We start from the raw sequence: 24,556 nt of genomic DNA, 5'->3' as shown, positions 1-24,556 counted from the left end.
CTTCCAAGCTCACTGGTTGTTGACAGGAGTCAGTTCCTTGTGGTTGAAGGAATAAAGTCTGGTTTTCTAGTTGACTGGCCTCCAGGGATCACTCATAACTCCTACAGATCCTTCCCAGGTTCTAGCCACATGGCCCTCTCAGGGCATGGCAACTTACTTCCTCAAAACCAGCCTGCCTCTTCTAAACAGAAGTCTTAAGTAATGCAACAAAATCTGACCACCACCACCTTGTTGATCTAATCAGAAGAGCTACCGTCCCATCATGTTCACAGGTCATGTCTACACTTAAGGGGAGGGATTATACAAGCTGTGTGTGCCAGGGCTGGGAACCTTGGAGATCATCTTAGGTTCTGTCTGCCACGGGTATTTTAGTCTCTCCTTCATGTTGCTATGGGCCAAATGGGACTTTAAATGTTCAGTGTTCCTCGAGAGCACAGGAGTCTTCTGAATCCCTTAGACATCTTACAGTTTTAGCCACTGGGTGACACACCTGATGTCTCTCTTCTTGCATCATGTTCATTTGGTTGTGTCAGGAGCCCCAACTTTTTTTCTATTCCTACACTTCTGACAGTTCCCTCAGTAATATGGAATCCCCCTCACCCAAGGAAATGTGTCAGAATCTTTAGGGGGTAGCGTATATTTTGAGAAAGTCCAGGGTTGGGAGGTGGAGTGCTCCCTTCCCCACCCCCTGGATATTTGAGAATGAGTAGGTAGATGGCATCTTCCCAGCTAGAGCAAAGCCCTTTGTCACAGAAAGCAGATGTGAACAAACTGAAACCAAAGAGGATGGTTTTATGCCTAAATAGCTGGGGTGACAGTGACTTATGCCATTCCTAATGGCAGCCAGGTGTAGGGGAGGGGTCCTCCTGTTAGAGTCATATTGGAGCTTCTCATCTGGTTGGTGAGCCAGAGGCACAGCTCATTGTGATGGTGGAAAGGGAGATAAGCACTGTGACCAAGGTACAGACAGAGTGCTAACCTGCACACGCAGGATAATTATTCTGAAGTGGTATTTGAGATGGTCTATGGGTCAGATTTAGGAAGGAAATGTCAGGCTAAGGGAACTGTGGGCAAAAAAATACGGCAGCCAGAAGTGTTCCAGGGACTAGGAAGTGATCTTCTGTGACTGGCCCATGGGACGAATCCAGGACAAATCCAGAAAGACGATTAGGATACAGAAGACTCCAGGTCTTCTCCTTAAAGAGAGAAGCTGAGTCAGCAGGACTTGGGAGTTGGTTGGATGTGATGGATGAGTGTAGTAGGTTGAATAATGTCCCCCTCAAAATGCATGTCCAAAGGAACCTCAGACGTGACCTTATTTGGAAATAGGGTCTTTGCAGGTGTATTAGTTAAGGACCTTGAGATGAGAGATGAAATCACACTAGATTTCAGTTGGGCCTAAATTCCATAACTGGTGTCTTACAAGAAAAGAAGAGGACACAGGGACACACACACAGAGGGAAGAAGGTGATGGGGAGACAGAGGCAGAGATTGGAGTTACGTAGCCACAAACCAAAGAACCCCTGGGACCACCAGAAGCTGGAAGAGGCAAGGAAGGATTCTTCTCTAGAGCTTTGGAGGGAGCATGACGTTGCCAACGCCTTGACTTTGGATGTATGGCCTCTAGGACTCTGAGAGGATGAAGTTCTGTTGTTTTAAGCCACCACATTTGTGGTAATTTGTTACGACAGCCCTGGGAAATATTCGAATTCAGTATGGACCTTCCAAGTTTGGTGTGCCCAGAGGACCCGTGTTGGGGAAGGCCAGTGGTCAGCCAAACAAGAGAGAAGAGCAGCTGGGGTTACAGATGTCAACTTGGAAGGATTCATTAAAAAAAAATAGTCATGGAAAAGTCAGGAGCCAATGAGGTCACCTGGAGTCAGAAAACAGGGTGGAGGGCAGCACCTAAGGGACCACCTTCATCTAAGGGTGGAGGAGGGAAGAGAAGGCTGAGCAGGAACTGCTGTTCAGGAAGGAGGCATTGCTTAGTCATACAGAACAGTGTAGAGAGTCCTACAGGGTTAGGGATGGAGAAGTGATGCTGGCTTGAAAATTCTTGGATAATCACTCATTTCCAAACCATATTGCACTGGTTGTGAGAAGAGGTAGGAGGTGAGAAAGTAGAGCCAGCCAGCATTGACTATTCTTTTAATAGAGTTTGTTCTGAAGAGGAGGAGAAATGGGATTGGCCGTAGATCGAGGAAGAAACGTAACTGAGGGAACTTGATGCTTGTTTGTTTTTTAAGAACGTGACACTTTTCACTGTATTTTAGGCTGTAGGAAGGAAGCAGGGAGAAAATGCAGATAATCAATGAAACAAGTTTCCTGAGAGGAGACTTACAAGTATTTTTGCCTTGCACCTACCCTGTTCCAAACACTGTGCCTGGTTTACCTGAATGACCTCACTGAGCTTCTCAACGTGCCTACAGAGTAGAGAAGGACTGTCCCCGTTCTGTAAATGGGGACACTAGGGCTGGGGATGGTAGAATAATTTGCCCAAGTCAACACATCTCAGATCTGCTGACTCCTGTGTCTCAGTTCTGATCATTATGTTATTTTGGGGGTGGGGGATAAAGAAGGCAGCGTCCTTCTCTGATTCACAAAGAATGAGAAGCAGCACAAAGGAATAAGGAGAAAATTTGCAGAGGAGGAGAGAGAAATTGTAGGTGTTTCCGTCACGTGGTCTGTGTCCCTGTTAAACTATGAATCGAAATAATCAACTGAGAGGGAGGAAGAGTGAAGCCAGGCACGGGGTCTTGAGAAGGAAAGGGCTTTAAGATAACCTCGGTGGTGAGATACAGTAGAGAGCCGGCCAGGGAGGAAGAAAAAACACCTTGCTTAACAGTTCAGACTCTACTAGGATTAGTGGGCTGGACTTTTAGGGAAGCTAAGCTGTTTGGTGTAAACAGAAGTTTAGCTCAAGGTGGACATCTAGCCAGAAAGATTTTAGTGACAGCACTAAAAATGCCGGAGTCACAGATACTTCTGATTTTAACATGAGACAACGCACACTCCAAGGCTCTGAGAACCAGCCATCGATATCCCAGAGGGATTATCAGTCCCAAACCAGTGCTGAAGGAGACTGCTGACCAGCCTGGGACTGGCCTGTCTGACCCAGGTCCTCTGCCTTGCCGAAACCAGATGCACTTCCAGCCCCTGGAAGGGTTGCCTTTCTGACATGAAAATAACCTAAGTCATTGACTCAAAAATAACAACATCTGCTAATTTGCATAAGAGTTTTGCATTTCATATTTGGGTGTAATACCCAAATGCTAAAATTCATTCGTTTGACCTTAGTGAAGTGGTTTAGAGGTTCAACCGATAAAAACTCCCTTCGGGGTTCCACTCCAATGCACCCAGACCCAGCTCCCCACCCTGGACGGCTCTGTTCTCTCACCACCTGGTACTGTGCACGTGCTGGATTGAGCCCCATGAATTATGGGTTAAAAAGGACAAATCAGTTCACCTGAAAGCTTGTTATTTTTATAAAAGGCTCTCTGCAGGGGCACGTCCTCAAGTTCACGTGCCGATCGAGAGCCCCGCGGTGGGGCTCTGAGCTGCTCCAGTTCCTCTGGGGTCCCAGTTCCCGATGAGCAGCCCCCTCCTTGGAACTCCCTGGGTCTGGGTGTGAGGGCAGCAGTTGTGCAGCGAGAGGTTTGAGAGGAGACAGCAAAGAAGGTGTTAATGAATAATCACAGCGCTTCATTCTCCATAAAGGCAATTACTGGGATTGATTGTTTCCATGTTTCCTTAGTCACGGTTCAGCTTGCTTCTTTCCCTTGGATTAAGACAGATGAATGCAGGATGCACACAGGCATGTGATGTCAGGAGAATTATCAGTGGCACGTCAAAGCCTCTGCCTTCTTGGACAGATGCCACCGGGGTCTCAGCTGGGCTGAAAGGGGATCGTGGTCACCGTAGGGTGACCACACAGGGTGAGGGTGTATATTGTGGACTTTGGGATTTTAGATAATGCAGTGTGTCTCTTTCCTTCCCATGCATGGTGAAGTGAGGTTATTTTCCAACACAGGCCTGCATCTGCATCCCCGGAGGGCTTGTTAAACACAGCTGCTTGGGCCCTATCCCCAGAGTTTCTGACTCAGTGGGTCTGGGGTTGGCCCCAAGAATCTGCCTTTCTGAGAAGTTGCAGGATGCTGCTGCTGCAGATTTGGCGATCCCACCCTGAGAACCAGTGGCGGAGTGATCAAGGGCACGAACACTGGGGCCAGGCCACCAGGCTTTCAGTCCCAGCGCTACTATTTACTAGCTGGGTGATCGTGGCCACTTACTTCGTGCCTCCTTTTCCTCATCTCGAAAGCAGGGATGATGATAATAGTTCCTATTTCATAGGATGCTTACAAAAAAGTAAATGAATTAGAACTTGGAAACACTTCAACCAGTGCCAGGTATAGACTATGCACTCTGTGGATTTTTGGATAAATAAATAAAGGAGCCAACCTCTTGGGACTGTGAGTGTATCAGCCTGAGCCTCGTTCCTCAAACACCTGCAGCCCCCAGTGGAGTTCTGGGTCTTTTTAGCCCTTAGTCTTCAATCCCGTCTCCAGTGGTCAAGGAAATTAGTGCCCAACTCAGTGCCAGGAGGAGGGAGGCTACATCAACATCCTTCAAAATCCTCTCCTCAAGCTACCCGAACCCTGAAAGTCTGCTTAATATGCAGAAGGGACTCAGCGAGCCTGGGACGTCAGGGCGCTGTGCACTGGGGGTTTTTGTCCGTCCCCTCCCCATGCCAGCAAAAAGAGAGGCTGCCTTTTATGTCAAGTGCAGCTGCAGCGTCATACTGATTTGCTGCCATTTGTTAAATGTTTGCTCTTTGCCCAGTACTGATACATTTTACACATGTGATTTTATGTAACCCTCTCAATGTCACTGTTAGGTAATAATTATCCCTGTTTTAATGCTACTGGGATTCAGACAAGTTACATGACTTGTCCAAAGTCACATAGCTATCAAGTGATAAATTGAGAACTAAAAGCCACGTCTGTCTGACTTTGATTATTTATAATCTAAAGTTCTACTCTACCACCTGCCTAGCTTTATTTAAATATTTATATAATGGTTCAGGCTGGTCCCCAGGTATCCAGTAGAGGCAGCTTCTCCCCAAAGGGAAACATCCAGAACTGGAATTGTGTCTGTTTCAGGGGGTTGCTTTTCTAAAGCCTGTGGTCAGACTCACAGAACATTTTCCTTTTGGAAAGGCGACTTGCCTTATTGGACAGTTATTCTCCCTGGCCTGACTCCTGGATTTAATTGTGCTGCCAAAGGTGGCTTTCCTTGAATTTGGATACGGACCTAGTATCTTAACATTTCTGGTCATGGACAATGCTCGCAACCAAATGGTCAGGAGAGCATCCAGAGGCTAAATTGAAGATGTGAAGAGAGGAAAAAAATGATATGCTGACGAAACTTCCCTTTTTCTCCATAGTGTTCCTTTCTGCCGAAATTCTCCATTCATATAGAAACCAAGTATGAGGACAACAAAGGAAGCAACGACAGCGTGAGTAGCCCCCTCTCCACCCCTAGTCCATACCGTGGACTCTGAGAGTCTCGGTGCTTTTCACAGCTCCTTGTGTGGCCAGAGCCAGCAGCGCCGTCTGGGCCTGGGACCTCAGAGCAGTTCTGGCTTTTCTTCTCATTTTTATGTACTTCTCACGGGCCCCATCTCTGTCACCTGTAGTGATGGCCACTGGGGGTCGAGCAGGATGATGGGGAACTTGGAGCTCCAGATTCTGGTTTCTGATCATTGGGTTGAAAACACATCTTCTCAGTGACTGAACACAAGACGTACATGTGCATACTGTGCATATTTTCTGGGCTGTGCCTCTGTTCACATATATATATATGTGTACATGAATCCCACCTTAAAAAATCAGTGTACCCCTCCTGCGAAGTGTTTACCTCGTGAGGCATTCTGACTCTTACTAAATTTCAGCCAAGTACTTCGTTTATTAGTGTTGCTTCATTTCCACTTCTGACCTGGCTTTTACCCCAGCCTCTTTCTGTCGGAGCAATACATTTCTAAATTCCCTTCCCTCTGGGAGTAAATGACTTGACCTACAAGAACCTCACCCTGACATTCAGCTGTGGGTTCTGTCAGGACCCACTGAGGGAAGAGCCTGGATCTAGAAGCTGCAAGGCTTTATCTGTTAATTTCTGCTTCATGTACATGTTTTGCATTTATGGAGAATGATGAGGATTGAGGCTGTGTCAAAGTGGGTAAGAAAGAGTTTCCTGACAAGGTGACCCCTTCGGTGCCTTCACTGAGCTAGTGGAATGCAAAACAGGATGCAGGAGGCTGGGAGGTACCTAAGTGCCAGGGAGGAGCATCGAAGGGCTCACAAACGTCATCAACTTGGAAACCTTCTTTCATGGGAAAAGAGGCAGTGAGAAGAACTTAGAAACTCTCTAGAAGGAACAGCTTTGGCCAGGCCTACTCTGTGTTTCTTCGTGTTGACATCTTCTAGAAACATCTTCTAGAAAGTTCCTGCCCCGTGGCAGGAACAGATTCTTCTAGAAGGTACAGGTGCATTTGTGTGGGGCTCAGGTTGTCCCACACAAGGTGGAGCCTGCTTGGACAGAGCTTGAGTGCTTCTGAAGATGTGTCACTCGAGAACCACATTTCACACTAGCGTGGTGGGGGAGGTCCATTCATTCAGTATTCAGCAAGGGCACATCAAGCACCTTCTATTCAGATGTCACAGCGTGAGCTGCATGCATGGTGTTAAAATGCAGGCCATTTCTCAAACTTTAGGTACCCATGGTTTAACTGGCGGTAAAGCAACCTATTAAATGACTGAAAACATGAGCGTGTTAATGGGCGTCCCTTCCTTCAGTGTGAGGAGTCATTGCTGGTCAGCCCTTGGGGTGGGAGGAGCTTGAGGAGTGGATTCAATAATGACCCATCTGCTTACGGGGACTGACGTAGCTTCTGCCTGGCCACTTCAGCTTCTTGAACTAAGTTAGGGAACCTGGAGTTTATCAGGGTCGGCAAACTACTTTTTTTGTTTGTAAGTGAAGTTATTTTGGAACACAGTTGCATTCACCTGTCTGTGGTTATCTAAGCTGCTCTCATGTTACACCAGCCGAGTTGAGTACTTGCATCAGAGCTCATAGGGCCCGCAAAGCCTACAATATTTACTACTTGGCCCTTTACAAAGAAGAAAAGTTTGCTAACACCTGGTTAGAGAGACTCAAATCAGAACAGCACCCACCAGAGCTCCAGATTTGACCACGTGACAGATCTGTCCCAGCTGTATGTCTCTTCCAGTCTTCCTGGAACTTTCTGGAGGAGAGAAGCATGGATCTGGCAGGGTACTCTTCCCCAAGTTCAGGATCCCCAATGGTTAGCGACCCCTGGTGGTTGGTGACCTCAGTGGAAATGTTTAGTACCATCTCCTCGTCAGCAACCTGAAATCAGAGGTGCTTTGCTGGCCAACTTCATCAAAGCCTCATTGTCGAAAATAGTGTTGCACAGCCCAACTTGAACACTTATAAAGTAATGACTTTTTTCTAACTGGAAAATTAACTCATGGTTATTAAAACCTGGAGAATACAAAAATTTAAAAAAAAAAAAGAGAAGAAGAAAAGAAAAACCAGTAGCAATCCCCTACTTCAGAGATGACTGCTGTTAACATTTTGGCTCATCCTGTAAAGTATTGATGAATTTACTTTTTAACCAATTTCCCTAAAATTGAACATAAAACATTCTGTTTTTAATATGAAGTACCCATCCCAGTAATTTTTGATGGCTGCACTGCATTCCCTACTTAAAGGTACTTCTTTAAACAATTGCCAGTCACTGGATATTGAAGTGGACTTGACCATTTTGATGTAGCTGTGGACCATCAGGAAAAGATCAGACATGCCTGAATTGCTTTTCCATGGAGAATCTAAAAATATTGTAGGGGGGTGGATTAAAACCTCTTTTAGTTTTTCTGGACAAATTCCCTTGCTTTCTCTTTTTCTTTATGGCTCTGTCCTCTGTCCTATGAAGAGGTAAAACTGCTCCAGTTGTAGAGGTGTGGGATGGATGTGCGGCCTCACCATGATCTTTATAATAGGACCAGCATAATCTTCTGGTTTATAATCTGCCCAGTTCTAATCTTAAATTTTAAAAAACCACATGGTTATCATTTACTGTCTTCTATCCCCTTTTGGCAGGTGCTAAGGTCTTTGCACTACTCTCCTAGGAATCTAAAATACCAGGTTAGCCACCCGAAATTCAGGATTCCTGCTTGGAGCCAGCATTGTCTACCCATGCCAAAGGCCAGGTCTCTCTGAGACTTAGGGCGGTCTGCCAGAGAAACACTAAACCCCAGGGCACTTGTGAGCAGTCCTTGTCAACACAGTTTGCTTCCTCTGGGAGAAATGCCAACTGTTGTACCCTACATTGCCTCCTCCTCAACTCGCTGACTCTGAGACTGCCCGTGGGGTCAGCTCTTTATCTCTCCGTCATGGCACCCAACTTGCCCAAGTCCAAGTACGCTGAAGAGGTCCTAAATGTTCTTGCCCGGCCTTTGCCTGGCTCGGATCCACGGATTCCCCGGGTCTTCCTCCTGAGGCTCCTAGACCCGACAGGCCAGGCAGCTTGATTAGACGTCTTCTTTGCCAATTTGCCTTCCTCTAATTTCCATATTCAACAGCAGCTGTTGGTCACCCAACTGGTTCAAACTTGGTCCCCAGAGGCAGAAAAGGAAGACTTCATTGGTGTTCATTTAGCTTGTTAATGTTTCAAAATCAGAACACGAGAAATGTATATTTATGTAATAATACTTATTTTATTAAAAGATGGCTTTGTCCAGGGGTGCAGAACTGGAGCTTTAGGCAGATGGCGTGTGCTGGCATGCTCGTTTGCTGTCTGGGAATGAGTGTGGAGTTTTGGTGGGAGGCAGAATTGCTAAAGAAAGCAGTGCAGTGGCGATGTCTCTCTTGTCTCTCTACTTTGCCAAATTATTTAATAAACTCAGGCCATTTCTTTGTATTTTCTGGGTGTATAGTTTTATCATTCAGCTACCATCCTTCACACTGCTATCTGCACCCTGTTTCCTTCGCTACCTGCCAAAAATTTAATGAAATGGATGATGATAAGAAGCAATAATTAAATTGAAAGACGCTAGTGATAATCATATTGATTACTGATTGAATGAGGTACATGTCGTTATCCTGTTATCAATTACCATATAAGTAATCTTTTTCTATGGCCCAATATCTAGTGTAAAAAAATAAAAATTAGTGGTGGGATACCTAGAGTTAAATACCTTCTCCTCCTTGTTAAGAGAAAACTAGTATATTTATGCTTGTAAAAACCTGTAAATTGTGATTACATGAACCAGGATACAATGGGGAAGTTGTCTTAAATTGAGGCGCATTTATTTTAAGCACATACCGATGAGAATTATTTAGGCCTTAATTAGTGCTGGGGAGGGTGGCACCATGCCAAGGTAAAGCTCTGTTGTTTGTCCAAGGCCATAAATCTAGACCTGGGAGAGTCTGTGCTTATCACTCGAGTGACGGCTGCTGCCAGGTTACTGTCGTTCATTGCAGTTAATGGGGGGCAGCTTCGCCTTCACTTCTTCCTCCAACAAAGCAGGTACCACTTAAAGCAGTGGTTCTCAGCCTTGGCTGCATGTTGGACTCTCCCGACAAGCTTTGACAGTGTCTCCTGCCTGGGTTCCACCCCCTGGGATTCTGATTTAATTGGTCCTGGGTGCAGACTGGTCTAGACCAGTGGTTCCTACCCTGTCCCTCTGGGAACACAGAATTCTCCAGTCGGAAACGTGTGGACTCTTAGAGCCTACCTTCCAGTTAAACCTAATAAGCTGTCTTTGGAGGGTGGAGGATATGCCATCCACACTCCATTTGAAGACCTAGACCAATGGTTCTCAGTCATGGCTGCATATTAAAGTCACCTGGGGATCTTTAGCCTCACTGATGCCACCGTCCCCCTCACCCCCGGACTCTGATTTCATTTGTCTGGGATGGGGGTCTAGGCACTGAGATTTGTAGAGCTCCCCCAGGGCAATCTGAAAGACATCAAGGGCTGAGAACTATAGATTTAAAGGAAATATTAAGTGCTATTTAAAACCAACAGTGAACATTTATGAAATCAGGTTCTCCAGATTTCTTCACTTCTTCATACCCCTGGAAACAGTTTACAAAAAGCATGTTTATGACCACCCCCACCCCCCTACACACACAGTAAAGGGGCCTGGGGGCACCATACTTGTTCTCGTTAGCCGTTATTCCAGCAAAGGAACTTCTCTGATCAGACAAAAAGAATGTCCAGTTTATTTCCCGGGAGGGTGAAGCACTGTCCTTCACAGAGCTCTCCTTGGAGCTTGCCTAGAAGTATTTGGAATTTATTTAGTTCCTAGTTTAACTATGTTGTAATGAAAAATCCCAGAGTTGTTCTTTGTGAAATGAAAAGAGCTGTACTGAAGTCTCAGCTGTATGACTTAAGCATTGGAGTCTTGGTTTCTTTATCAAGAAAATAGAGTAAATAATGCTTGCATCACAGTGTGGAGGACCATATAGGTTCGTTTACCTGGAAGCACTTCATAAACTGTAAAGTGCTGTACAAATACTAGGTATTGCTTTGGTTATGGCCCTACCTTGGGATTAACTGCATTACTGATGGTTTTCTAATGAGACTCTGCTTTTGTTTGAATTGTCAATAAACCATGTCTTGTTGACAAATTTGAGTGCCTACTGTGTGTCAGGCATTATAAGAGGTGATGAGAATACAGCAGTACGACAGACAAGGCGTCCACACTACTCATGGACTGGAGGGAATGCACAGAAAAAGGACGTTAGTGGGAAAACTGGTGAAATCTGAATCAAGTCTGTAGTTCTGAAAAACGTGTCATGGTTATATAAGATACTAACATTTAGAGGAGGCTGGGTAAAGGGCGTACGAGCTCCCTCTGTACTATCTTTGCAAACTTAGTATAAATTTAAGATGATTCCAAACTAAAAAGCTTATTAAAAGCCCCATAAATATCATGCCTCTCCTTTGTTTAAAATCCTGGCATAACCTCCCATTGTACTAAAATCCAGCTTCTTTCCCATGGCCCCTGCGGTCTTCCGTGAGTTGCCCTCTGCTACTTTCTCCATCTCATTTCCCACCAGTCTGCTCTCATTCCTGTTGCTCTGGCGACTGGCTTTCTGGCAGTTCCTGGATGATGCCAGTCTGTGTCAGAGGCTGGGGCCTTCTTGCCCCGTATTACTGCACTAGGGCCGCTGTAACAAAATACCACAGATTGAGTGGCTCAAACAACAGAATTCTGTTTTCTCACAGTTCTGAAGGCTGGAAGCCCAAGACCAAGGTGTCGGCAGGCTTGGTTTCTTCCAAGACCTCTCTCCTTGGCCTGCGTGGGGCCAGCTCTTTGCTGCGTCCTCACGTGGTCCTCACAAGGTCTCTCCTCTGTGCGTGCACATCCCTAGTTTTGCGTCTCCAGGTTTCCTCTTCTTTTAAGGACACCAGTCAGATTGGACTCTGGCCCACCCTAATGGCCTCCTTTTACTTAACCTCCTCTCTAAAGGCCTTATCTTCAAACCCAGTTACATTCTGAACTCCAACATATGAATTTTGGGGGGAACACAACTCAGCTTACAACAGCCCCCTTACCTGGACAACCCTTCAGATGGTTGGCTGCTTCCAGCCTCAGGTCTCACACGGACTCGTCCCCTCTTTGAAGAGGAATTTCCTGACCACATGGCTTCTAGCTGAGCTCCCCCTCCATCCTATTTATTGCCTTCTTAGCACCATGGATGGATGTAGGGTAAAATAATTTATTTACACATTTTAAAATGTACTAAAATTAATTTGTAAAGCAGGGGTGCCAGTGAGAACTGTAGAATCCACATTTACAAGTCTCTCAAGCTGATTATCCTTCCTTAAATGGCTTCTAATTGAGGATTATAGAAAGAAAAAAGCATTTGCTTTATTTTTAGACATGATGTCTAATGTCTTCAACTTGGATGGTTCTGTTTTTAACCTTAGATTATTATAACCCGCCACCTACAAAATCTGCAATTTTCTCTGATAGGTCGTCGGTACATGCTCAAAGACGTTTGCACAAAACTCCCGCATTTGCAGTTTTGAAGGATTATTATCCATGTTGGTCTGTGAAGTGGAAAGTCGACGTCCTTACTCAATCTGTGTCTAATAATATCATTTTGAGGACAATGGAAAACAGATCATCTTTGACTCCTTAAGATGTTGCCTTTGCTATTCGTGGTACAGTTGAGGATCTGAGAGCTGGATGTTAAAAAAAAATGGGCAGAAGGAGCATCTAGCCAACACGAAGACTAGCTTTCTAATTGAGGAGAGTCACGATGCAGATTATCTGTCCCTTCAGGGAAGCTAGAGCCTATTGCTAGTGATCATTATTATTAAAAGATGTCACTTAAAGCAGCAGAACTGGGCCTGGTTCACTGGTGCTGTGGTAAATCTAAAAAAGGCCTGACTATGCTGACCTGTGAGTACTGAGGGTTAGGAAGACAGTTAACCAAACTGGTCAAAAGCAGAATAATCAAAGGGACAAGGCTGCGTCGTGGTTAGGAAACCAGAGGGCAGACACAGAAAAGCAATACCAAGTACGAAGGTCTAGGTGACCATTTTACAGCTGCCGTAGTAATAACTGATTCAAGCAGAGTCATCAATGAATGCTAAAGCCACTGAGAGAAACAGGATTGAGGAAAAGGAATTCATGCTGCCTCAAAGTATCACCTCAGAGAGTATGTATTCATTACAAACAGTGGAGAAATCTGGTCAACACCATCAAGTAAGCAAATTTTACATCACCAGTAATAGGACAAAATGACATACCAAGCCTCCCATTGTGACATACTGTGGTCACAAGATCTCCTATGGATTATCCTTGCCAAAAATGTTTAGCCTGAATCCAATCGGGAAGAAACAATCAGGCAAATCCAAATTGAGGGACACTCCACAGAAGAACTAGCCAAAACTCTTCAAAAAAGAATATGTCATCAAAAACCAAAAACAAAACAAAAACCTGGAGGACTATCCTAGACTAAAGGAGGCTAAAGAAGTTTGACAACTGAATTTAACGCCTAATCCTTGATTAGGTTCTGGATTAAGGGAAGGGATGGGCTTGTGCGGGGCACAGAAAAGATATTATGGGACAACTGGGGAAATTTGAATATGGACCATATATTAAATAATAGTGTGGTATAGTATCGAGCCCATATTAAATTTCTTGCCTATGATCATTATATTGTAGATACGTAGGAGAATGTCTTTGTTCTTAGGAGATACATGCTGACTTATTTAGGAACAGAATATCATGCAACATACTCTTACTCTCATATAGTTCAACTCCCTCCCCCCCAAAAAATTTTTATCTGTGATTTTTTTTTCTTCTTAAAAAAAGTCTTATAAACATTGAGGAACTATTCACATGTTGCAAGGAGATGTCAAATAATAACTTACTCAATGTTACACAATGAGTGTTGTTTTTCTTTTTTTTTGGTAGTTACAAAGCAGACACTTTCAGTCCTCTCTCTTTTTAGTGATATCCTGATTTCATTAATGAAACAGCAAAATAATTAGCCTAATCATAAATATTATCAGCATCAACGTTGATTCTGTACATCCAAAAAATGTTTATGAAGAGATTTTTTTTTGAGTTGCAGAAACCCTAGGTTGTCTCTGAGTAATTTCACGCTCTGGGTTGTGTCCTGGAGTTTTGAAAAGGCAGATGGAGACGATTCAGACCAGGCCTCTAAGTGTACAACCCTCCTAAGGGGTAGAGCCCTGGACATGTACTTCCCTGGATGTTTGCATACTATGCTATTTGCACATCTCCAACCATGGCACCTCTTATGCTGTATGGTAATTGCTCATTCAACTATCTCTCTAACTCATTCAAAACTCTATGAGGACAGACACCATTATTAATACCAACACAAATTTTAAGGCACCTAGAAACAATCTAACTTTTTCAAAAATTGTTTCCAAGTTTTATTAAGATATAATTGACATATAGCACCATATACTTTGCTGCGGGAGAAGGGGGGCTTTATTTTTTTTAATGGAGATACTAGGGATTGAACCCAGGACCTTGCACTTGCTAGTCACATGCTTTACCACTGTCCCCACCAATCTAATTTTTACAGACAAAATTATTATTGAAAGGCATCACCAAGACCTAAATACATGATAAATATGTTTTCATGGTTAGGAAGACTAAATATAATAAGGAAGTAAATTATTTCCCAAATTAATCTCCAAATTCAGTGTAATTCCAATCAAAACCCTGACAGGATTGTCATAAAATTGATTGTAAAAATTCAAATGGATAATAAAATAAAATGTCCAACAAATTTTGAACAAAGACCAAGGAAGAAGACTCATCATACCAGACAGCATAACTGTATTAAGTGTGGTATTGGCACAGATAGAAATGGACTGAAATTGATAATGGGAGCTTGATACATGGTAGTTAAGGCATCTTAAATCAGTGAGGGGAAAAGATAAATTTTTCAGAAAATGGCATTAGGTCAGTTGACATTTCATATGGAAAAAGTAAAATATTAGATCCCTACCTCACTCCACATTAAAAAAAGAAATGAACTCCAAAAGGAGTTTACAAGCCTAAGTGTGGAAAACCATTAAAATCATTTAAGAATATATTGCTTATGGATACATTTACATATTATACAAAATATAACGTTTATAAAAATACGGACCAGCTTCACAACAAGTTTATGATAGCTGTCAGCCTGGAGTAGAAGGGGAAATGATTTCAACTTTAAATGTGAACCTTTCTTAAAAAAAATAGAGGGGGGGGAATTGGAATCAAAAATGGTAAAATTTTTGCATATGTTCATTTTGAGTGGTGACTTGTGGCAGTTTGTTACATGATTCTTGGTATTCTTCTGAACGTTGGCCTTTTGAGGTTCGGGAAAAAATACTCATCTAACTCTTCTGTTCCATGAGACTCAAACCTCTTCTATTTTCTGTGATCCATCCTCAGTTCCTGTCACTTTGCAATTGATTCCCAAATGTTTGGCTTTTCCCCCTCTCATAAGAGACCTAATTACTGTGGGAAAACAGTATGCTTCACTAAAAAAAAAAAACAAGGCACAGCTTTTCTGTTTATTTATCTAGAGCTTTGTGTTTATATTTGTTGAGCCCAGTTGTTGGTACCTCAGTGATGGATTGCTTACAACAGATGGTGACCAACAACCTTTGGGTCTTGGAGCCATTTGGATGAGGACACTTTAGGAACCTGCCAAAAACTAGCGGCTGGCCAGGCCCATTTAGCAGGATGGTGTGCTAGATTCAGAGAGCTCACTCGCCTTGGACCAAGCAGAGTCTAAAGCAGAGCCCTGGAGCTCAGTGGTAATGAGACTTCATTGTTCTGAATTCCCCAGCAGTGAAAAGGGGAAAATGGTGTCCACTTCAGAGAATGATTGGGAGGACTCACTGAGATGATGCATGTCAAATATCCCATAACAGTGGTTCTTTTCTCCTCTTTAACTTGAGTTATGCTTCATGGAAACGACTTCAGAGAGACTCTTGCAGCTACAAAATCTACAAGTGGAGAAATTAACTGGGGGAGTACTTTTGGAGGGAAGGTGCTAAGTTCTCACATTTGCAAAGCCTGCAGCCCCTACTCCTTTTCCACCATCCTGGATGGGGCATCCTCAGGCATAAGTTGGGAAGTCCCATATTTCTGGGAGCTTTTGAGTTCACTCTTCCAAGATGGAGGACGGAGTGGTCACTGGCTGGAGTCTTGGACCCTCTGCCTCGGGGCCTCCTGAGTGGAAGTTCTAGTTTCAGAACCAATCTTTCCTTGGTTGTCACTCACCCGGAGGGGATCCTGATTGGTACTTCTTGACCCCAAGAGGTGACAGCCACCTGTCCTGTTGCTCCACAGTAACTCATCAACCAGATAGAGGCAGAATGGTAAAGGGATGAAGGCAGCAAGCACTGGAGTCAGACCAGTTGGGTTTGATTCCTGAGTCAGTCACTTAGCAGCTGGTTAAGGCATGTTATTCATCTCTTTAATAGTATTTCCTACTCATCGGGTACCTGTGAAGATTAAATGTGTTAATCACGAAAAGCACTCAGAACAGTCATGCTCAACGTGTTACTGTTATTGGTGCTTCCATATTTCACCAAGCCTAAGGTGGCCACAAAAACGAAACATGTGCTCAAGTCGATGGCAGCATTTTTCTTTTCTGGTGGCATAACTGGTAGTGTCTTAGATTCAGTGCATTCAGCCTGAGACCTTCTCCTACACAGGATGCTGAGATGTCTGAATGGTGAATTTCAGCCCTGAAGAGTGTCTGCATATAAAGTGCAGACAACGTACTGGATTCTGCCAAGGAAAAATCATTGAATAAATAAGCTCTTCAGTCATTCAGGCCTCGAAGGTTGTTTGTTAACTTTTTCTAGGGCACTGATCTGCTTCCTAGGGATGCAAAGGACTTGCAGAGCCCCCAGAACAGAGCACTTGCATCTTCTCACTCATGGGTTCAGAGCCATCATCTTTATAAGATGGATTTCTCTCCAAAATCCCTGGAAGTCACCTATCAGATAAACACCTTCAAGGACAAAGTCTCCGCTGGTATTTTAGTCTTTTTAAAAAACTGGGGCAAGGGGATGATGGTAGCAGCTGACCTTATGGAAAAGAAGTTAATGATTTCCAGTGGATGTGGTTTCAAAGCAGTTTTTTTTTTTCCTTTTGATGCACTGAAAGCGTTGCTTCCATCTGCTCCTCTGCTTGCACACAGGCTCTGCGTTGTAACCAAGCAGCGTGTCAGCTGTTGCCCACCAAATTCTGTGCTTGATCTTTTGAGGCTAATAGTAATTCTGTCGGAACAATACTAAGCTGTTAAACCATATTTAAATCACGTTTTCCCGCTAATACCTATCGAAGACCTGTTTATAGTCCATCAGGCTTTACAGCCATTTGGTACATAAACTTAGTAAATAAAAACTTCATGGAGCTGCATCTGAAAATCTATCATCTTGTTTCCAGCCCTTTAAGGAGACAGTCATAAATACTTTTGGAAGATGCAGACGATTATGTGGAGTAATTTTAATTTTCTTTGGCTATGCCAATCAGATTATTAATAAATAGATGTTGAAAAGCATCAACTAACTGCCATCGTGGAGGAGGTACTCAGCAGTGAAACCGAGTAATTGGCTTTTTGGTGCTGAAATGTTTTATTATCACTCATATCTAGGTTCAGAGGGAATCTGAAATCTGTCATAAGTTTGAGTTTGTTATTAACTCAACTTCACCTTGGTTGGCATGTCAAAACTAGAGTGAAATATTGAAGTGAAATATGAAACATATTAAGGAAGGGCCTCAGGAAGGAAGGACAGTGGAAGGATTGATTTTTTCCCCAGTAACTTAATTTTGATCTATGGGTGAAACCTTGTTTTCAGCACCCAGCTAAATTTGCTTAGAACCATCTGGGTCTCTTGAAATAGATGATATTAAACCAGATACACCAGTTGCACACATGGTATGCCTTTGTTTTGTAACAGTTTGGAGTAGAAAACAGTATTACTTGAAAAAAAAACTAGTCATGTGATACCCAGGGCGACTTAATAGTCTACTTGGGCTAAGAGTTCATATATACCTGCACTGCTTCCTCTTTCTAAGATTTCTGATTTTAGTTGGAAAATCTTTCTGCTGGGAAAAAATTCTCTCTTATACGATTAAGGATACGAGATTAATTAGTGACTCTCTCCGGGCACAGATTTTTGAGAGTTTTGTTTTTTGCCAGATTTGTTCTCTAGCTGCCCTGAAGTCTGTGCCTTCTAGTACATACTTTGTAAGTTTGCACCATGGGGTGTTGAGGAACAGGATGCACAACGGGTAAAAATTATCGTTACTCACTTGTGCAAATAGGAATGTCTAACATAAAGGACATTTCCAGCTCTGCGTGCTTTATCTTATACCACGCCAGTGACCCTACAGATAACAGGTGTTTAGTTACATTGGACAAAGTCAAGAAGTAGTTCTTGGGTTAAAACATTCAGGGACTTTGACATGTTTCTCCTGCTGTGAAGTTTGCAGGTAATGTACTTGAAGAGTCCTACAATGTCTCAAGGGCAGACAGCACCAGCCTTGAGAGATGCAGGAGCTGGAGCTGATTTCAGCAGACCTAGATTTACCCGTGTTGTTCCCAGTCATTATTCTAAACTGACAAGGATGTAAAGTTGTCTTGTTTGAAGGCTGTTTCTTTGGGTGTTCCTTATTCCCTAGAGGCGTAGTAAATTCTTATGTTTTAAAAATTCTTCCCTCTGGATTTTCCTTACCCACTTGGGTCAGTTTTTTAAATGATAACGAATGTTCTGAATTAAATAATTGATAAAAGCCACATGTCACAGTGCTTACAGGTAATAGAGCTTTAGTAAATGTTATCTTCCTTGATCCTTTTGTTGAAACTTCCCAGTGGGAAAACTGAGAAGTCCATTGTTTTGCCTTGAAAAGAGAGGATGATCGCAGTAGAGCATTAATTTATTGTACAAGAAACATTTGTTGCACATCTATTTTGTACCAGGAGTTGTCGGTTTGGGGAGGCAAGTAGTGTCATTGCAGCATGATATGATAGGTTTGACAGAGAACACAGGGTGGGAGGTGAAACTGGGAAGAAAGGCAGGATTGTTTTTCGGTGAGCAAACAGGAGACTTGCAGTAGATCAGATGAGAGAGAATGCAGCCCAAAATTTAAAGCAGTGACAGAAGAAACAGAAGAGGGTTAATTAGGAAGAGGGAGAAACGTTGGTGTCTAAAAGGATTTGGGAATGGGTTGGGACGACGGGCTCAGGGGTCTGCGATGATTTGAATTTTTATCATGGGTCAGTGGTAATGTCCCCAACTAAGACAAGGAATGTTTTTAAGTGGTTTAGGAGAGGTTGATGAGTGCAGTTTTGGTCCCGCTGAGTTTGAAGTGCTCATGGAAAATTTAGTGAAAATAACTGGTAAGAAATTGGACATAGAAATCCAAAGCTGAGCCCCAGAGATCCAGACTTGGAACTCATACAGCAAAGGCAGTTTGAAGCCGTGGGAAAAGAGGCTTACACAAAAGATATGTGAGGGATAAAGCGAAAAGACGGGTAAAGGTGGAACCTGTGGGAATATCGACATTTAAGGGGAAGCAAATGGAAGAGCATCCCATAAAGGTGGATGAGAAAGAGCTCCTGGAGAGGCAGGAGGAGAATCGGGACGCTAGGGGGTCACCACAGCCCAGGAAAGAGAGAAAGCCAAGAAAGAAAGTGTCACCAATGAGAATAGCAACGGAATTCAGGAACACAGAATTTAAAAGGTCCTGTGAGGCTGAGCAATAAGGAGATAATTGGTGACCTTTATGAAAACTAGTGAAATGGTGGGGGCAGAACCCAGCTTGCAGTGTAGCAAAGAGGAAGTCTGAGATGGTTGGCTCTGAAAATAAGGAAAGATACTGAATCAGAATGGGACTTAGGGTTGAGGGAAGAAGCCTGTGGAAGACTTCCCATCTTGGTGGAAAACAATTCACGTCCAGGTGCCTCTCTTCTGTCCCAAACACTTAGCAATAACAGATAAAATACAAAAAGAGAAAGCCAAAATGATATGGCTAGACTTGTGGATCAGAAACAGGACAGAAACTCAGGAGGGATGGTGGTGTACGGAGGGGCTGGACTGTGAGTCTTGGGGCAGACTAAGCAGGTGTTTGTGGGTCCCGTGAGGCAGTGGGACTAAAAGTGCTTCATGCAAAACAAGGCACCAGAAGCCAGATTCAGTGTCTGAAGAGGCTGAAAGCATCTCCACTGGTAAAAGGAGGCTGGAAGCACTTTCTATGACTGCTGCCTGGGCCATGCCTTAAAGTGCTGGTTTCGCTCTTGGAAGGCAATTGTAAAACCTGATTGATGAGAGGGGTAGGGGATGGGTTAGAGATGGAGAGAGACCGAGAGCACCAACCAAAAAAAAAAAAAAAGCAGCAGCTGCTGTCCACTTAAAAAGATGCCCCCAAACCATTTGTTAAGAAAGATAGGCAGTATGATTAAGTCAAAACCCGAATGGAATGCAAGTGGAAATAATTTTGTAGATGGATCTCATTAGAATAGTACGTTTGTGTTGCTCAAAGGGGAAAATAAGGAAATAATGTCCATTATAAAAGAATGAGAAATAAAGAAACAAAAACAAAAAGCAACAAGAACTGAGGATTTGAAAAAGAAGCAATTAGAAATTTGGGGACCTAGTTGCTCAAATCAGAGACTCCACAGATGAGATAAACTCTAGACATAACTAAAGAGATCATTAGTGAGCTGGAAGATAATACTGAGGTATTACCCAGTTTACAGCACAGAAATATAAAAAAATTTTTTAAATAAATAGCTAAAAGGGGAGGCAAGATTGAGAGGTGCCATATGGCTATCTCACAGGAGCAGAAAATAGGAGGAAAGAGCAGAAAAGCAATTTGAAATGATCAAAGCTGAGAATTTTCTAGAGTTGAAGGCAGACATGAATCCTCAGATCAAAAATATACTTTGAATAATAATGGTAGCAGATAACACTTACTGAGCATTTATGTTCCAGGCACGACTCTATGTCCTTTCATGTATTAATTCATTAATCCTCTAATATCCCTGAGCTAAGAGCATGTTACATGTGAGTTAACTGGAAGAGAGAGAATGTGTATAACTTGCCCACAGTCACACAGCTAGGTGGTGGCATTTGCTCCCAAGCAGTCTGGCCATCCTCTAAGACCTCTCTAAATACTAAGGTGACACGCAGAAATAAAGCCACACCTCGTTGCATTGAAAGGAAACCGCAGAGTATCAAAATCTTTTGAAAAGCTCTTAAAAGCTACTTCAAAGGAAAGATCGCATAAAAATGGACAGCAGTAACCTTGACTGCGGATGTCTGATTAGCAATAGATGCAAGAAGTTAATGAGGGAATATGTTTAAAAAGTGAGCCCAGGAAAATGCACGGGATACAAAAAACAAACAAGGGCCCACTGATTGATAAAATTTTGTAAATTAACTCTTGACTGAAATACCAAGAGGAAGGAGCCAGCAGGTGAGTGAGAGTCTGGAAGTAGAAGAGGCTGTTCCCAGAAGTCAGAGGGCGAAAGGTCTTCGTGAGCCCCTGAGATAGAAGGAGAGGGCAGAGGGCAGGGCAGGTAAGGATGCGTCTACAGGGAGGGGACAGGGAGGCAGAAAGCCACCGGCCTCACGCCTGATGGCCTCTAGTTTCCAGTAATGTGAGAAGAAAGGTCATCTACTGAAAGGGAAGGAGACAGGAAAAAGGGCTTAAGGAGAACGATGAAGGTCCAAGATAACCTGTGTGGGAAATGGATGAGGGACCCAGCTCCAGAAGAGGAAGAGGATTACTTGAAAAGTTTGGCAGTCTGGTGATTTGGGAAATCTTGAATGAGTTTGTGCCACCAGCCAAAGTATTTGTGTCATTTTCCCTGCTGTGCTTTGCAGCGGAGCAGAGGAAAGGGTTGACTTGATGCAGATTTGCTTTCAGGGTGGGTTCAGCAGGGTATGGAAAAGTTGGATGAGAAAGTGAAGGTCATCATGAGCGTTGAGTCCTGTGGAGGCTCTCGGGGATCAGAATGCTCAGCCAGGTCAAGGAGAAGGGGTCCTGGGAGTGAGAGTGAGAGGACCGAGTCTGAGGTTGGAAAAAAAGTAACTTGCATTTTCAGATTTCAGAAGTGGACTCATTCTAGGAGGTTCAAGACTGGGTGGGGCTTGAGGAAGCTGGAGGAAGTGGGGACGAGGCAGAATGGAGGTTAGGGTCATTGGAGGAGACGTAGAAAAGGAATTAGGAGGCTAGGTATGTGGCATTGCCTGGGTTGTCCATGTGGACACCGAGATCACAAAGACATGGACATGAGTTGGGGTAAAGCAAAACCTGGGGCATGGTCCATGGTGTTCTGTCGAGTGAGGGGTCAGGGTGTCTGGATCAGTGGTCTGTATATAATGCTGTTCAGCGTGATTGTGTGGCTAGAAAGCATGAGCCTGGAAGGAGGAGGGGCCTGAAAAGTGCTGATCATTCTACAAGGGACCACTAACCTCTAGGAATTTTAATATGCTTTTGCATTTTCTCCCAAGGAGTCTTTGTAATCATTTTTGCAAAATGGATTGACTCATGATTCTGAATATGCTGCCTCTTCAATACTGAGCTCTGTATTCTGAGGGAGTCCATCACTGCTGCTTCCCGCCTGTGCCCCATGGGGCAGTGGTGTTTGCTGCGTGGCAGACCCTGGGCCACCTCTTAACCAGAGCCAGTGGGTTCATTTGGCCAATCTGAGCAGTAATCACAAAATCCAATAGTCCTCTCACACCTTTTCCCCAGGCTCCCAAGTCCAGAATCAAAGCCACTTGCTGACTTGGGTGGTGATGGTAGGGCCCCATCTAATGGCCCTTTTGCAAAGTACAGGTGGAGCAAGCAAGCTCTCCGCCGCCGCCGCACTGCTCAGCCAAAGGACGGCAAAGAGAGTAGAGGGTGAACCCGCAGACCCCAACTAGGAAGTGACTTCTTCTTCAAGAGTGGGGAGTCACAGCGATATTAGTGTAGCAACAATAGTCATAATAACAGTAGTGATGATAGTGATGTGGACGATGGCTGGTATGATGAAGATACCAATACGGATATATGCAGGAACATTTACTGAACATGAGCCCAGCATCCTGCTAAGCTGCCTATAGCCATGATCTTATTAAATCTTCACAACTATAATTGTCACCATTTTACAGCTGAGAACTTAGGATTAACGAGAGCAGGTGGTCTGCCCACCATCAGAACTAGCAAATGTCAGACCTGGGACTTGATTCTGGGTTAGTTTAGCCTCAGAGCACAAGCTCGCGTACAACGAATATGCTGTATTTGGCTCTAAAAATAGAATTATAAGACTGTATGTGGAATCTGCTGCCTGAATTGGGGTTTGGGTTTTTTTTTAATTTTGTTTTTTATTGAAATGTAGTTTATTTACAATGTTAGTTTCAGGTGTACAGCAAAGCGATTCAGTTATACCTATACATATATATATATATAAATACACATATATTTTCAGATTCTAGTCTGAGTTTTTAAAACATGGTTGAAGGTTTACATTTTTATATGTCCAAAAAAATTTTTTTCTCCTTGCAAGTTTTTCAGGGCAGAAAATACTCCTGAAAGGAATTGTAGTGGTAATGATACCCTTCATCATCTTGGTTTTTTTTTTTTTAAACTCTGTTAGTAGGAATTTTCTCAGAAGTTTAGTGTCTTATAAGGCATGTTTATGAACTAGAATAGTCAGGGAAATTGCTTTCCAACCATGTCTTCAGTTTTTGTATATCTTCAAATACGGGTAGTAGGACAGAACTGGGTCATCTTGAGTCTGGTTCCAATCAGATACCTGGAGATTAGAAGGTGAGGATGTTAACCTCGTAGCAGGATGCTGGTGGCACATGCAGAAGGGGATGAAAATGATCAGATTCTGAGAAAAAGAAGTTCTAGGTGGGAACACCACGATAGGAAAGAGAGACTGGCCCCAGAGACAAAGGCAAGGGAAATTATTTATAAATAAAATGAGGTCAGTGATAAACCTAAGGGCTCCTTGAAGGAGCAAAGTTGAACCGAGAACTCTATTCCTAGAGCCCGATGTCTGAAAAAATTTATGTCTCCTACCTTTTAGTCCCCACGTGCCTTTCTCAGCTGAGATCAAGTGCCAAAGGACATCTCAAAATACCCACAGCCAAAACTACTCAGCATATCTCACCACATGGAGAGAACGAAAGCTCTGCAAAAGTCTTTGTCCTGAACTGTTCATGGATTTTCCATAGTCTGCGAGACCTTGGACGTACACTGCCTGCCAACTGGCAGCCACCATCCAGCCTGGGGACAAACCTTGCCCCCAGTGCTGAAGAGTCTTCCCTGGGTTTATTGTGACTTTCCTCTGTGTTTCATATTTATCCTGAAAACCTCCCCAACTTTTCTTAATGAAGATTTTAGTTAGGGGAAATTGCATTAGTGGCCTCCTGTATTTCTGTCATCCCTCTCAATTATGTTAGTGGTAAGTAAAGGCAGTACAGTGAGTCCTTGTATTTGTTGTGGGCTGTGCTTGGGAGTCATAATGGACAATACAATAATAAGTAATGGGCAGGAAGACAGCTCTTAAAACCAGATCAGTAAACTCCTCCAGTGCCAGACGGAAAAATGCCTCCTGCAGTTATCAGGAAATCAAGTAAATTCAGCAGGCATTCACAGAGCTCCTGTTAGGTACCAGGTCCCAAGCCTAACACTGAATATGTAAAGCTGATAGTGTTGTGTATTATCTCGGTTACCATTCACAATATCTCAAGGTAGATATGGTTATAATCAATTTGCAGATGAGGGCACTGTTGTTGAGAGATGTTTAAATAAATTGCCCAAGGCCACACTATTCATAACTAACAAAACTGAGATCCTCAGTCTTTTGGCTGTATTCTTTGCTCTTTCCACACTCCACCTCAACTGCCAAGAAGCAGATCCTGTGGCCAGAGTGGGCCTCAGTGGGAAGCATCAGATGGAACCTT

At 43.5% G+C, this 24,556-nt stretch overlaps 1 protein-coding gene across 1 annotated transcript in view; it reads left to right on the top strand.

The window, feature by feature from the left end:
• The window catches only part of PITPNC1 (phosphatidylinositol transfer protein cytoplasmic 1), a 224,977-nt gene that overhangs the window by 141,121 nt on the left and 59,300 nt on the right, over positions 1-24,556 (top strand). The window contains exon 8 of the mRNA XM_072939439.1: positions 5,444-5,515. Within this exon, the coding sequence (XP_072795540.1) occupies positions 5,444-5,515 (72 nt within the window). The remainder of the gene's footprint in view (positions 1-5,443; positions 5,516-24,556) is intronic.

The sequence above is a fragment of the Vicugna pacos genome, chromosome 16, assembly GCF_048564905.1.
Source record: "Vicugna pacos chromosome 16, VicPac4, whole genome shotgun sequence".
NCBI lineage: Eukaryota > Metazoa > Chordata > Mammalia > Artiodactyla > Camelidae > Vicugna > Vicugna pacos.
This window is presented reverse-complemented; position numbering and strand designations above follow the sequence as displayed.